The sequence below is a fragment of the Elaeis guineensis genome, chromosome 3, assembly GCF_000442705.2.
Source record: "Elaeis guineensis isolate ETL-2024a chromosome 3, EG11, whole genome shotgun sequence".
NCBI lineage: Eukaryota > Viridiplantae > Streptophyta > Magnoliopsida > Arecales > Arecaceae > Elaeis > Elaeis guineensis.
In genome coordinates, this window is record NC_025995.2 from 119904191 (window position 1) to 119916517 (window position 12327).

General features: G+C 41.3%; 1 protein-coding gene across 1 annotated transcript; it reads left to right on the plus strand.

The window, feature by feature from the left end:
• Positions 1 to 1474: 1474 nt before the first annotated feature.
• On the plus strand, positions 1475 to 5110 carry LOC105040521 (uncharacterized). Its single transcript, XM_010917078.4, has 2 exons — positions 1475 to 4162; positions 4259 to 5110. The coding sequence occupies exons 1-2, from the start codon at positions 1507 to 1509 to the stop codon at positions 4705 to 4707; spliced, it is 3105 nt and encodes a 1034-aa protein (XP_010915380.2). The 5' UTR covers positions 1475 to 1506; the 3' UTR covers positions 4708 to 5110.
• The last annotated feature ends 7217 nt before the right edge of the window (positions 5111 to 12327 follow it).

Sequence of the window (12327 nt, forward strand, 5' to 3'; positions counted from 1 at the left end):
TAATTTATGATACATAAATAATGATGTGGCATATAAGTGATGCCATGATATATGGATGATCACGTAATACTTGGTGATTAGAGACTTTTGGATAAAGAATTATATAGCACATACCAAGTCATCATTTATACATCATATCATAAAAATAAAAATTTTTATTTGTTATGCCACATCATCTATGCGATGTAACTTTGACTAATGTCATAACATCTCTATTTCGATAATTTTTACAATATAAGTACTAATTATCGTCAGTTGTTTCCATGAAAAATAGTCAAAATCTGGAGGAATGATCATATTAGAATGGTTCAGAAATTTGGAAAACCAAAGTCTAGCTTTTTGAACTTCAGAGATCATTTTGCAAAACTGTGCTAAATTTTATGGATTAAAAATATAATTAATTCAATATTTTATTAACAATGACATCCTCCAATTAGACCCAATGTGAATATCATTTAGTTTTAATAAAAATAATGTCAATCAATTCTCCATCAAGCATTCGACATTAGTTATGAAATAAAATGATGATTATTACGACATGTTACTAATGCTGTAGCCTGTTATGATGAAAAGATTTGTTTTTTTTTGGTTTCATCATTGTTTACAAAATAAAATAATATTTCACATTAACTGAAAATTAACAATAAAATATCATCCAATAGCTGTTGCTGTTTAGATTATACAGCACCCGGTGAAACAAGAAAAAGCCAATTTAGACATGCGGCACAACGAGAACCTTCAAAATCATTACAGGATTTCTGCTAACAGTGCAGCTACCGTTATTTCAAAGGACACCGTTGTCTCCAAATGACCCAGATTCGCGTCATGGTAGATGCCGGATTTCGATTAAATATTAGAACGTGAATAATTGAGAAGAGTGTATCTTGATGGCCTGAATACGAGATCTGAAAGTGAGTCTTCTGACCGTCGATGATGTTAGAATGGCGTATTCATCGTTGAATTCGCCCATATAATGAGAAAGAAACAGCCACTCATTCAAATTCGGTTTCAAATTAAATATTTTTTAATAAAAAATAAGATTTTATGATCGCATTCAAGAAAAGTAGCTGCACCGGATCGCTCTCTTTCGACTCCCATTTTATTTTACCAAAAAGAAGAGGACACCATTGTCTCTCGGTACAAATTGGTAGACACGTAGAACCTACCATGGCCACCAGTGTAAGGGGATGTTATCCAACTCATCGACCGTGCGGTATGGCTTGGGACCCAGAAAGTAACGATTGACAAGTGCCACTCTGCCTCCTGGATCCACTAAATCGACCCTTAAAAAACCCTTTTTACCCCCCACCAATCCCCGTCATAATTACCACTACTTTCACTTCCACGAACCACTATACAAAGATCACTGACCATCCATCGTGTGATGGACGGTACGCGCGATGCACCGCAACGTGCGGTGCGTCGCGAGTACAGCAGGGAACCTGGGCTCTATATAAAGCACCGACAACCGGTTGTTTTTCAGGCAACCCCAAAGTGGGAACATCAATGGCGGCGAAGTCCAGCTGTCCATGCACCCCCACTCCTCGCTCCATCCCCCTTCTCCTCCACGTACTTCCCTTCCTCCTCCTTTCATCATCTCTCCTTCCAAGATCCACGTCCCAAAGTACATCCCAGGAAGACGAGAAACGAACTCTCCTTAAGATAAAGGCCGACTGGGGAAACCCTTCCAATCTCAGCTCCTGGAATAACTCTGCCGCCAATTATTGCAACTGGCCTGGAATCCGCTGCGCCGATGGCTTCGTTACTGAGATATCCCTTGGATATCAAGGACTGGCAGAACCGATTCCTCCGGCCGTTTGTGACCTCAAAAACCTCTCTTATCTCGATCTCTCTTGGAACAATCTCACCGGACCCTTCCCCACCGCTCTCTACAAATGCTCCAATCTCATGCACTTGGACATCTCTCAGAACCTCTTCGTCGGTGAACTCCCCACCGACATCGACCGACTGTCGCCCCGTCTCACCTATCTTTGCCTCTCTGCTAATAATTTCAGCGGCAACATTCCCGCCTCCATCGCCCGGTTTCCGGCCATCCAGTCACTGTGGCTGGACAACAATCTCTTCAACAGCTCGTTTCCAGCGGAGATGGGCAACCTCCGTACTCTGGAGACCCTCACCCTCGCGTATAATCCCTTCGCCCCTGCGAGAATTCCTCAAGAATTTGGCAATCTAACGAGATTATGCTTCCTCTGGATGACAAAAATGAATCTTTTTGGTGAAATCCCGGAGTCCCTCGGGAAATTGACAGAGCTCGAGCAATTGGACTTGGCGTGGAATGCTCTGAATGGGACAATTCCCGGCTGGATCTGGAAATTGGAGAAGCTAAAGTACCTGTATCTATTTGCAAACAAATTCTCCGGCGAGATCAATGGGACGATCGGAGCCCTAGGCTTGGTCAACCTTGACGTCTCCATAAACCAGCTGACAGGGTCCATACCAGAGGATATCGGAAAGCTCAAAAATCTCTCTATTCTATTTATGTACTACAATGGCTTATCTGGAGAGATCCCAGCCAGCATCGGACTGCTGCCCAACTTGTATGACCTCCGGCTCTTTAACAACAGTCTCACGGGAGTTTTGCCGTCAGAATTGGGGAAGCACTCCGGGCTGTGGAATCTTGAAGTCCAGTGGAACAGAATCTCCGGCGAGCTGCCCCAGCATCTCTGCGCCGGCATGAATCTGACCTCGGTGAACGTCTTCGACAACAAGTTCACCGGTCAGGTGCCAGCCTCTCTCGGGGATTGCTCGACGCTAAATAACATTCAGCTCTACAGGAATGGATTCTCCGGCGACTTCCCCTCTGGAATCTGGTCGGCTACTTACCTGACCACCGTCATCATCCACGACAACTCCCTTTCCGGCACTCTTCCTGACGAGCTCCTGTGCAATCTAACACGGTTAGAGATGGAAAACAATAGATTCTCCGGCAAGATTCCGTCGTTGGCGAAGAATCTGTTGGTGTTCAAGGCGGGCAACAATTTGTTCTCCGGCGAGATCTCGGCGACACTAGCGGGCATGTCCCGGCTCCAGATCCTCTCTCTTGGTGGTAACCAGATCTCGGGCTTGATCCCGTCGGCGGTCTCGATGTTGACGTCCCTCGCCACTCTTGACCTCAGAGACAACCGGCTCTCCGGCGATATCCCGGCAGCGCTAGGATACCTCCCGAGTCTGACATCCCTCGACCTCTCCGGCAACCAGCTCTTCGGCACGATCCCGCCGGCTATCGGCAACCTCGAGCTCACCTTCCTCAACCTCTCCTCCAACCAACTTTCTGGCGAGATTCCGAGCTCGCTTCAGAACCAAGCCGACGAGCTTAGCTTTCTAGCAAATCCCGGCCTCTGCTCGTCCACCAACTCCATCAAGAATCTCCCCACGTGTGTATACCAATCGGGCGGCTCGAATAAGCTCTCAAGGGGACTCGTCGTCCTCCTGCTCCTTGGTACGGTCTTCTTCCTCGCCGCGGTCGCGATCGGTTTCCTGATGGTGATGGAGCACCGCCGAAGGAGGATGGACGGTGACGATCTCGCCTTTTGGAACCTCACGTCGTTCCACGCTCTAGATTTCACGGAGCACGACATCGTCCGCGGGCTCACCGAAAGCAATTCCATCGGGAGCGGTGGATCGGGAAAGGTCTATCGGATCGTTCCCGGCGATCGTGCCGGGGAGATCGTGGCCGTTAAAAAGATTTGGAATAGCAGAAAACTCGACTCCAAGCTGGAAAAGGAGTTCCAGGCGGAAGTGGAAATCCTGGGTTCCATTCGGCATGCCAATATTGTGAAGCTTTTGTGCTGCATCACAAAAGGCGACTCCAAGTTGCTGGTGTACGAGTACATGGAGAACGGGAGCCTGGATCAGTGGCTGCACAAGGCGCAGAGAAGAGATACTGGTTCGGGCCGTTCTAATCCATTGGATTGGCCAACGAGGCTGGGGATTGCCATCGGAGCGGCACGGGGGCTCAGCTACATGCATCACGATTGCTCTCCACCGATCATGCATCGAGATGTGAAGTCCAGCAACATACTATTGAATTCAGAATTTGGTGCCAAGATTGCAGATTTTGGTCTGGCTCGGATGCTGGTTAAAGTCGGCGAGCCCAAAATTGTCTCAACTATAGCAGGCTCTTTCGGATATATGGCTCCAGGTAATCTTAGGTTGTACTTTGATTGTTTCTAACCAACCAACCAACCAACGTATGATGATGGTGTGCACGAGTAATTGATGCTTGTTTTGGTTGCAGAGTGCGGATATCTTTGGAAGGTCGACGAGAAAGTGGATGTATTCAGTTTTGGAGTGGTTCTTTTGGAGCTGGTAACAGGAAGGGGAGCCAATGATGGGGGCGAGCATGGATGCCTGGCTGATTGGGCATGGCACCGCTACCAGGAGGGTGGCAGGGTGATTGATATCATAGACGAGGAGATTCAAAATCCCCTGCTTTACTTGGATGAGATGGAGGTAGTCTTCATGCTAGGGCTATTCTGCACACGAAAAACGCCTTCAGACAGGCCTTCAATTAAAGAGGTATCACAAGTCCTAACAAAGTGCGACCAAAGGCGAGGGCCTCCAAATAGACTGCACCGTGAGTTTGATGCACCTCCCCTTCTACAAACCAAAAAGGATAGTCAGCGGGAAAGCTTGTCAGATGCCGATGAAGCAGAAGGCCACAATTATTTGGCAGGTCTACTTTAGATGTGTTGCTGCCTCTATTGTTTTGCATCAGCATCTAACAATCGAGATCCTCTTGCTTGGCAGCGCACTAATTGAAGAGATCCACTTCATATGTATCACGGGCCATCTGCATTTTGCAACAGTTGGTGAGGCATATTGATACCCCTTGTTGGGGTAGATCCTTATCACTTCGCCGACTAATTCTTTTTCTCACTTCTCAACCGACTAAGTGCGTAATGATTGACTCTTTTTTGTCTCCGCACTGGATGAGTTACCATGATTCAATCCGATTTGTATCGATGAGTCTGGACCTAATGGACATCCGACCGATTAAGATCGACGGAACTTGACCACCAACTAAAGACAACGGATCTAACCAAGTTGGTATTTGATCGACATAGTTTGACATGCGACTTACGATTAACTGGTGATATTCGGTATATAGCCGACTACTTTCTCAATATCATGCCAACTATTTGAATCTCGTAATTCAAAAATCGATGATGGTTATTCGACATGAGAATTAACTACAAACGAACGTGGAGTGCGATAGTCGTTCACGAACGACTCATTATTCGATCTTAATAGCAGTTAATGAGGTAATCATCCACTAAATATCATAACTCTTATATTCTGAATATTCAGAGATGAGAGTTATACAGTAACGACATTATCTATTCTATAAATATCGGTAGACAATGGGAGATTTGATAAGATTTTTTATCAAAAATTTTCGTTCTGATTTTTAGCTTTCTGATTGTTTTCTTTCTCTGACTAAAGCATTAAAAAATTTTTTATTAAATAATTTTAAATTAAAATTTTTTTTATAAATTTTTCATCATTTATCATACAGTCGCAATAACTCAACTTTCAGCTGACTAATTCATTGAAAACAGGTTGCAATACCCCCTATTGCACCCTGTCCTGCACACTGCCTCGGTATGGACCATGGACACTGCATGCTGGCCAACATGCGTCCTCATACTCCTTTTGATGAATGTATATGGGAGGCTGTAAGCCACTCAGCATTTATTAAAAGCAAAGATTATGTATAGTGTCACGGAAAAGAAAACGAGTCATGCGTCCTCGTAGCATAGATGCAGCATGGTGGTGCACGTGCCAATGCCACGGGCATAACAGAGACACAAGCAATAGTATAGACATTACAAAAAAAAATTATTTTTTTATGATGGATAAAATTATCATAAAAAATTTAAAAATTATTGTTAAACATTTTTAACGGTGAAAAAAAAATCGTTAGGAAGTCACCGTGAAAGATTCATTGGGAGATATTTTTTGTGATAAAAAAAAATAAATAAATAATCTTTTTTACAGTGAAAATAATATTGCTGAAAAAAATAGATTTTCTACGGTGATTATTATCGTCGCTAAAAAACATATATTTCGTCGCATTTTCAATATATTCATCGTAAAAATAAAAATCGGATACACCTTTGGCGGCAAACAACTTCGCCACTAAAAGTTGAACCTTTAACGATGATTATTGGGATAGATCCTCATCATTTAGCCAACTATCTCTCCTGCTCACCTCTTTGCTGACTAAATGCGTGATGACCAAGTCGGTATTTGACGGTTGGCCGACGATGAGTTGATGTATAGTCAGTATTTGACTGATGACTTCCTCGGTATCATGCCGACTATCTAAATCCCGTTGATCTGAAGATCAGACAACGGTTATTTGACATGAGCAATAACTACATGCGGTCGTGGGGCGCAATAGTCGCCCACGAGCGGCCCATTACTCGATCTTAATAGTAGTTAATGAGGTAACCGCCCAGTAATACCATAAATTCTACGTTCCAGATATTCAGAGATAGGAATTACATAGTAACAGTTTTCCTTGCTCTATATAAAGCGGTAAGCAATGAGGGACTTGGTAAGTTGGACTAACTATAAGCTTTTAGGCTTTCGCTTTTTGGCTCTCGACTGTTCCCTGTCTTCAACTGATTTGGGCATTAGAGGGTTTTCCATCGGACAACTTTCGATAAGAAGATTTATTTTGCAGATTTTTTGTCATCCATCACTCAGGCACAAGTATCCGGCTCATTGCCGACCATCTAACCGGAGATCGACAGCAACAGTTTGGCACACTAGCGAGGGGGGAGAGAAATATTCTTCCACAAGAACCATAATGGCCAAGACGAGAGCACAGAATGCTTTCACCAATTTCGCTCAACGCTCATCGCGTCGTGATGCACTTCCGACGACCCTCGTGGAGCCTAGTGCTTCATGATCGGTGGTCACCATGGACCAACAACGATTTGCTACCCTGGTGCAGCAAGTGAAGATACTGATGGAGGCTGTTCATAGTCTCCAGCAAACTGCAGAGCAGCAGCAACAATAACAACAGTAGTTGGAGAAACTGAAGTCGCTGGATGTGCCATCCAGGCACAACCATCGGCCCTGTTCTCCATCTCGCCACTCGACTCGACACTCCCACCAGATGAGTCATCGGCCAATCCGACACTCACCTCGCCTTGACTCCATGCATGCTCCACATGCCGACTTCAGAGATCGTCGACTTTCTTCCCTTCGACGAGTCTCGCAGAAGGAGAAGAGACCACCATCTCCATCAAGTTCTTCTATGGAAGGCTCTACTCCAGGATATTCTCAGCATCCTGACGAATCTCAGAGATGGTTGGATGAATATGATCGTAAATTGAGGGAGCTTGACCGCCGACTGAATCAACTCCAAATAAATAATCGAGATCCTACCAACGAACTCAACATCAACACTCGTCCGTCTTTCTCCCAATGAATTTTGGACGAGCCAATTTTTAGTTGGTTCAAGATACTGCAGATCGAGCTGTACGATGGCTCCACCAACCCACTCGACTATCTTGAGAGCTACAAGACTCTCATGCTTCTCCAAGGGGTGACCGACGTCCTCCTCTATGTTACTTTTTCGGATATTCTTCAAAAAACTGCTTGAACCTGATACTCCAAACTTCAATCGGGAAGTATCCATTCATTCGAGTAGTTTGAATAATTTTTCATGATGCACTTCAGCACCAGCAGAAGGATATCATGAATCTCTGAGTCTTTTCTCTGTCAGACAGCAAGATGGAGGATCTCTATGAGATGTTATAGCGCATTTCAATGCCGCCACCTTTGAGGTCCGGGACCTCAATGAATCAACGACCATCACGGTCATGAAGAGGGGATTGTGAAGCTCCAGATTTCCTATTTTTTGGATAAAATGCTTCTCTGGACCTACGCCAAACTCTTCGAGTGCACTCAAAAATATATTCATGTCGAGGAGGGTACAACCGACCAACATCCATCTGAAGGCAAAGGTCAGAAGAAGATGAAGAAGGGTAGAAGCTCCGCAGGACCCAACCAAAATCCCATTGAGAGAAGCTCCACCTTTCCTATCAAGTTCGAAGCCAAAGAACTTCAACAGTAGATATGACTCTTACACCCCTCTTACTACTCATGCACAGATCCTCATGGAGATGGAAGGGGGGAGTTACCTCTGATGACCCCAACCGATGAAGTCACAGTCGACATCTCGCAATAGAAAGTGCTACTGTCAGTTCCATCATGATCACGGTCACGATACTGAATAGTGTATCCAACTGAAGAACGAGATAGAAGCTTTGATTAGATGGAGATATCTCAAAAAGTATCTGCAGGACCGATCTGTGCAGTTGCCTGCTGATCCTCAACCACAATCGTGTCCCAAGAAAAAAACTCACACCCAATCGATGGCAAGTGTGATCAACATGATCTTGGTAGGATCCAGACTACGAGGGGCAAACGATTCGGAAAGCTCCTCAAAACGTCAGTAGGAAACAACGACATCATTTTTTCGAGGAAGATCTACGAGGAGTCCAAACTCCTCATAATGATGTTGTTGTTGTATCTATGACAATAACTAATTACGATGTAAAATAATATCTTATTGATAATAGAAGCTCCGCTGATGTGTTATTCTACGATGTTTTTTTTCGAGTGTGACTTTCTACTAACCAACTTAAACCAGTCAACATACCTTTAATTGGATTCACTGACGACTCGATCTAAGTAGAAGGAGAAATAGAACTCCCTATCATGGCTGGGCAGCAACCTCGACAATCGACTGTGCGACTTAACTTCCTTGTAGTCTGGATTTCTTCAGCCTACAATGTCATATTGAGATGACCTGGACTAAATGCGCTTTGAGCAATTATCTCAACATATCATTTGCTCGTACGCTTTCCGACAAAGAATGGAACTAGTGAAATGAGAGAAGATCAATAGTTGGCCCGACAATATTTTTTAACTATAATCAAAGGAAAGAAGACAACTGAAGCTCTTTCTATCAACAGACTGGATCAGAGAGAAGAAAAAATCGGAGAGAACCAATAGAGCAACTCATTTCAGTACCTCTCAATGATGAAGACCCAACTAAAACTATCCAAGTTGGATCGATCTTCAGATTGAGCTTAAGTTTTGATTGGACCAAAATCTCGATAGGATCTAAAATAAAAGTGAGATATCCGATCTTCAAATAGATCTTATGAAAATCTGAAGTCCCAAAAGGATAATGGTCCAATGCCGATCTCTGGATCGAGCTTAGGTCCCAATTGGACCAAAATTCTGATAGAACCAAGATCAAAAGTGAGATATCCGATCTTCAGATTATGTCTTATGAAAATCTGAAGTCCCAAAGGACCAAGGTAAAATACCGATCTCTGGATCGAGCTTAGGTCCCAATTGGACCAAAATTCTGATAGAATCAAGATCAAAAGTGAGATATACGATCTCCAGATTGGACCTTACAAAATATCAACTTGATAAGTTTCGACTTAAATTCTCAGACAACATGCCTTTGAAAGGAAAAAAATAAGGCACCAATGATTGAAATCCTATCAGATATACGAGAGATCCAACCTGCCTACTTCGAACTCGAGTGGAAGGATGCAGTGGTTCACTTGAAGAATCAAACAACATGAATTCATCTCCTCAAACAAGCTGAAAACTTTCTCCATGGATTACTTCCTTCATCCGATGTAACTTTTTTGGACTCAGAAATAGGAGATAAGTGTTGTAGGGGTCATACCACCTCAGCTAATGTCTTCGAGACTCATATTCAGGAATTCATGGATTGACAAAAATATTGATGTAAGGCTCGACTATGGAGCTCATTAGAAAGCTGACCTCATCAGGAGACTGACCTCATCAGGAGGCTAACAGCTGAGCTTATCAGAAGACCAACCTTATTAGGAGGCCGACCTCATCAGTAGGTTGACAACTGAGCTCATAATAAGTTCGACCTCATCATAAGTCCGATCTCATCATCATCTAAACACGTGATAGCAGATTGTTATCTGAGATAAAAGGTCCTCTCAAGTCACATCGACCCAAGACCGACCTACCTCTCTAGTATTATCTGCTAAATTAGCTTAATCTATAATTACTAATGAGTGGGATACTTATCTCGATCTGATTCTGATCTTCATCACTTTATGTCGGTATATAGCCGACTTGATTACTGGCATTCAAGATATGATACCCAATTCAGATAGTTATTGATGTTAGCCTCCCCACATCGATCTATTACTGATGTACCGCCATGTCTATAGATGGTTATCTGACAGCTGTCATCCAGCTCAACCGTAACTACCTTTCAGTTGTATTCCAGATTATTTACCACGTTGACAATCGTCCCACGATCTTTACATAACTGGCCATTCTGTTACAGATCTCCAACGGCCTAATATATCTCTAACGGCCTAATAGCCTAACATATTTCTAACGACCTAATAGATCTCTAACGGCCTGAACAATCTTTTCTTAAGGCTTAAGTGAACTCCCTCTATATAAAAAAGACAAAGTGCTCTCTAGAAAGTAAATCAAGTCTGGGTGAATGAAACAAAACTTTGTCAAAATTCTTACTGAGGAACCAGAGTTCTCTCCACTATTTCTCCACTCAAACTATCACTTCTTGCTTTCTACTTCTCTATTTTCTCTATCTGTTTTCAAGACTCCGACTGACTTAAGCATCAGAGGGTTCTAAACTGGAGGGCACCTCATAGTTTTGAGATTTCTTTTGCAGGTTTTGCTTATAGTTCACGTCGGTGCAACTTTCAGCTCTCTAGTTCGGTTCAGAACCGATCTCACTTTCGGAGCCTTGCAGCAACATTACTCTTAAATGTTCAGATCACTAATACCTCCCTAAAAATAAGAAAACTGATTGTCGAGACCTATGATAGCATGGTAAAGTGTGGGGCCCACTTGGCTGCTACAAGAGTAGCAGGTGTGCTCAACAAGCAAGGGAGGGACATCGCTGGCGGTAGCAAGCACAAGTCGATGGTTGCCATGGACGGGGGACTGTTTGAGCACTGCACTGTATTTAGCAAGTGGTTGGACAACACTTTTAAGAACTACTTGGTGATTCAGAAGGATTGAATTTGGTATGAACTATTTTGATCACCACGAATAGAGATGGATAGGGTCGAGAAGCAAAATCTGCCACATCTTAAGGTGAAGTCATAAGCCAAACTTCTAAAGGTCATAATTTGATCAACTGATGTTTGATTTTAATAATTTTTTTTATAATTGGATAATTTTTTGAGATCTACGACATGACACCATCCTGTTAAGGGGATGGTGCCCCTAGCGATTAGACCAAAATTACTTCATAAAAGCTCCAAAATGGATTGATTGATCAAAAATTTTTTCTTTCAGATAAGATTTTGACTAAGCATAGCTTCAAATCCGAGAAGAATCTGATGGAGTGATAGAAGGCCGAGTTAATACAGAAATTAAAATCTATCACCTAATGAGTTTTAGCTTTCTTAAGATTATTTCTACTAGACACGACTTTTTGAGATAAAAGAGTTCCATTATAAATTAAAAGAGGTATGCATTCTAATTTGTATATGGATGGACTTTTTATTATAAATAGAGACACTACAATAGAAAAAGATATTTATGACGTAAAAAAAGCATCTCAAATATTAAATTTCTATTACAAATGTTTATTTATGATGTAAATTTCGTCGCTAATATTTAGGTGCTAAAAATGAGATGGTAGATAATATTTTATGATGAAAATAAAATTTTCATCACTAATAATATATTTTTTATGATATAAAATTTGTATTATAAAATATTTTATTTTTTTAAATTATTTATAATGAAAAAAATTTCATCACAAATAGATAATTTTCATTGTAAATAAAATTATTTATGATGAAACTTTCTATCATACATGATTTAATAAATAATTAATATTAAAAAAATAAAATTAATTAATTTTTATGATAAAATTTTGTAAAATAAATATTTTCATCATAAAAAAATATTTATGATGAAAATTTTCTATCATAAATAACTTTAAAAAAAATTTTATATTTAAAAAATATATTATTTACAATAAAAATCATATGTTACAAATGATTGTATTTAATAATTTCATAAAAAATAATTTATAAATATATATTTTTTAATTTATATTGTTAATATTTTATATTTATAATCTATAAAATTGAAATAAAAAATTTACACAATAAACCCATAAATAAATTTGATCATTTTATTATATTAAAATATAATTATAAAAAAATAAATTTAATAATTACAAGAGATCTAAAATAAAAAAATATAGAAATAAGTTGCTGGCCATCAAGCATC